The sequence below is a fragment of the Procambarus clarkii genome, chromosome 17 (genome assembly GCF_040958095.1).
Source record: "Procambarus clarkii isolate CNS0578487 chromosome 17, FALCON_Pclarkii_2.0, whole genome shotgun sequence".
Classification (NCBI taxonomy): domain Eukaryota; kingdom Metazoa; phylum Arthropoda; class Malacostraca; order Decapoda; family Cambaridae; genus Procambarus; species Procambarus clarkii.
Window position 1 is genome coordinate 30,731,735 of NC_091166.1, and position 2,927 is coordinate 30,734,661.

Genomic DNA, 2,927 nt, shown 5'->3' on the forward strand with positions numbered 1-2,927 from the left:
GTCCAAGTGGTTGGGTACCATTCCTTCCCTCCGTCCCATCCCAAATTCTTATCCTGACCCCTATACAGTGCTGTATAGTCGTAATGGCTTGGCGCTTTCTCCTGATAGTTCCCTCCACTGCGACCATTAACACTGGCGTTCCGCTGGGTAGTATTCCTTGGTCCAGTCTTCTCTCTCATTTACATCAACGATCTTCCTTTTGCTATTCTATACTTAAAGCTAATTCTTTTTCCTGATGACAAAACTTATATTTTCTCATGTTAACCCACTTATTCTAAATGATGCAGTAAATTCTGAATAAAATTAAAAATTCACCAGTGGCTGAATGCTAACACACAAATCCTTAACATTTTACGCATTGTTTGGTAACAAGTCCAGCAATCAAATTAACCTAGGAATTAACAGGTCCCAAATAATATGCAGAGATGTTAAATTTCTTGGGGTTACAAGGAAAACTGGCGGAACTTCCAATATTAAGACAATAACACAATGTCAAACAACAGAGACACTGTGCACGCTCAGACCCTCCACACCTCGCCCCTGCTCTGGTAACTCCACTACTCTCTCATCTTCCCATATCTCACCTAAGGTAGCTCTGCCTGGGGAGTGTACAACCCAGAACTACCAATTTTGGTAATAAATCAGCAATTAGAACATAACAACCTTCAGCAGCAAGGGAGCCGGTCGGCCGAGCGGACAGCACGCTGGAATTGTGATCCTGTGGTCCTGGGTTCGATCCCAGGCGCCGGCGAGAAACAATATGGCAGAGTTTCTTTCACCCTATGCCCCTGTTACCTAGCAGTAAATAGGTACCTCGGTGTTAGTCAGCTGTCACGGGCTGCTTCCTGGGGGTGGAGGCCTGGTCGAGGACCGGGCCGCGGGGACACTAAAAAGCCCCGAAATCACCTCAAGATAACCTCAAGAAGATAGCACCAATTAACATTCATCTTCTTTACTGAAATCCTTGACTATGTTAAGTATCAAGTGTCAGCAAGTCCTCTCAAGTGTGCTCTATACTTATAAAACTCTGCACTGAAGTGCTAATCCTGACCTTAAGCGCTTCCTAGAGGGCTCTAAGAGACCTCTTGGTCACCTCACGAGAAACAAACGCTGATGTTGACATTCCGAGAGTGAGATGTAAATAAAATAAAAACACTCTGCAAATAAATGGTTCCAAAGACTGGAATAATCTCCCGAATGAGATTAAAAATTATACTTCTTTCATGCAGTTTAAAAGTTAAACAAAGAACTACTGCATTAACTCAACATAATAAATTTTCCTAACCGTATCCTACATATCAGTTTGTGTTTTTCTGTAATTACTGTTAATATCCAGCCACAATCATCCCTGGCATCTCCGTAGCCAGCCACAATCATCCCTGGCATCTCCGTAGCCAGCCACAATCATCCCTGGCATCTCCGTAGCCAGCCACAATCATCCCTGGCGTCTCCGTAGCCAGCCACAATCATCCCTGGCATCTCCGTAGCCAGCCACAATCATCACAGGCATCTCCGTAGCCAGCCACAATCATCACAGGCATCTCCGTAGCCAGCCACAATCATCACAGGCATCTCCGTAGCCAGCCACAATCATCACAGGCATCTCCGTAGCCAGCCACAATCATCCCTGGCATCTCAGCAGCCAGCCACAATCATCCCTGGCATCTCCGTAGCCAGCCACAATCATCACAGGCATCTCCGAAGCCAGCCACAATCATCACAGGCATCTCAGGAGCCAGCCACAATCATCCCTGGCATCTCAGCAGCCAGCCACAATCATCCCTGGCATCTCCGTAGCCAGCCACAATCATCACAGGCATCTCCGTAGCCAGCCACAATCATCACAGGCATCTCCGTAGCCAGCCACAATCATCACAGGCATCTCCGTAGCCAGCCACAATCATCCCTGGCATCTCAGCAGCCAGCCACAATCATCCCTGGCATCTCCGTAGCCAGCCACAATCATCACAGGCATCTCCGTAGCCAGCCACAATCATCACAGGCATCTCCGTAGCCAGCCACAATCATCCCTGGCATCTCAGCAGCCAGCCACAATCATCCCTGGCATCTCCGAAGCCAGCCACAATCATCACAGGCATCTCAGCAGCCAGCCACAATCATCACAGGCATCTCAGCAGCCAGCCACAATCATCCCTGGCATCTCAGCAGCCAGCCACAATCATCCCTGGCATCTCAGCAGCCAGCCACAATCATCACAGGCATCTCAGGAGCCAGCCACAATCATCCCTGGCATCTCCGAAGCCAGCCACAATCATCACAGGCATCTCAGGAGCCAGCCACAATCATCCCTGGCATCTCCGAAGCCAGCCACAATCATCACAGGCATCTCAGGAGCCAGCCACAATCATCCCGGGCATCTCAGCAGCCAGCCACAATCATCCCTGGCATCTCCGTAGCCAGCCACAATCATCCCTGGCATCTCCGTAGCCAGCCACAATCATCCCTGGCATCTCCGAAGCCAGCCACAATCATCACAGGCATCTCAGGAGCCAGCCACAATCATCACAGGCGTCTCAGCAGCCAGCCACAATCATCACAGGCGTCTCAGCAGCCAGCCACAATCAACACAGTCGTCTCAGGAGCCAGCCACAATCAACACAGGCGTCTCAGGAACCAGCCACAATCAACACAGGCGTCTCAGGAGCCAGCCACAATCAACACAGGCGTTTCAGGGAACCAGCCACAATCATCACAGGCGTCTCAGGAGCCAGCCACAATCAACACAGGCGTCTCAGGAGCCAGCCACAATCAACACAGGCGTCTCAGGAACCAGCCACAATCATCACAGGCGTCTCAGGAACCAGCCACAATCAACACAGGCGTCTCAGGAGCCAGCCACAATCAACACAGGCGTCTCAGGAACCAGCCACAATCATCACAGGCGTCTCAGGAGCCAGCCACAATCA

General features: G+C 50.2%; 1 protein-coding gene across 1 annotated transcript in view; it reads left to right on the forward strand.

The window, feature by feature from the left end:
* Positions 1-489: 489 nt before the first annotated feature.
* The window catches only part of LOC123772593 (uncharacterized), a 2,980-nt gene continuing 542 nt past the window's right edge, over positions 490-2,927 (forward strand). Inside the window, exons 1-2 of the mRNA XM_069326084.1 lie at positions 490-548; positions 2,077-2,927. The exon at positions 2,077-2,927 is cut by the window's right edge and continues 542 nt beyond it. Of these exons, the coding sequence (XP_069182185.1) occupies positions 490-548; positions 2,077-2,927 (910 nt within the window). The remainder of the gene's footprint in view (positions 549-2,076) is intronic.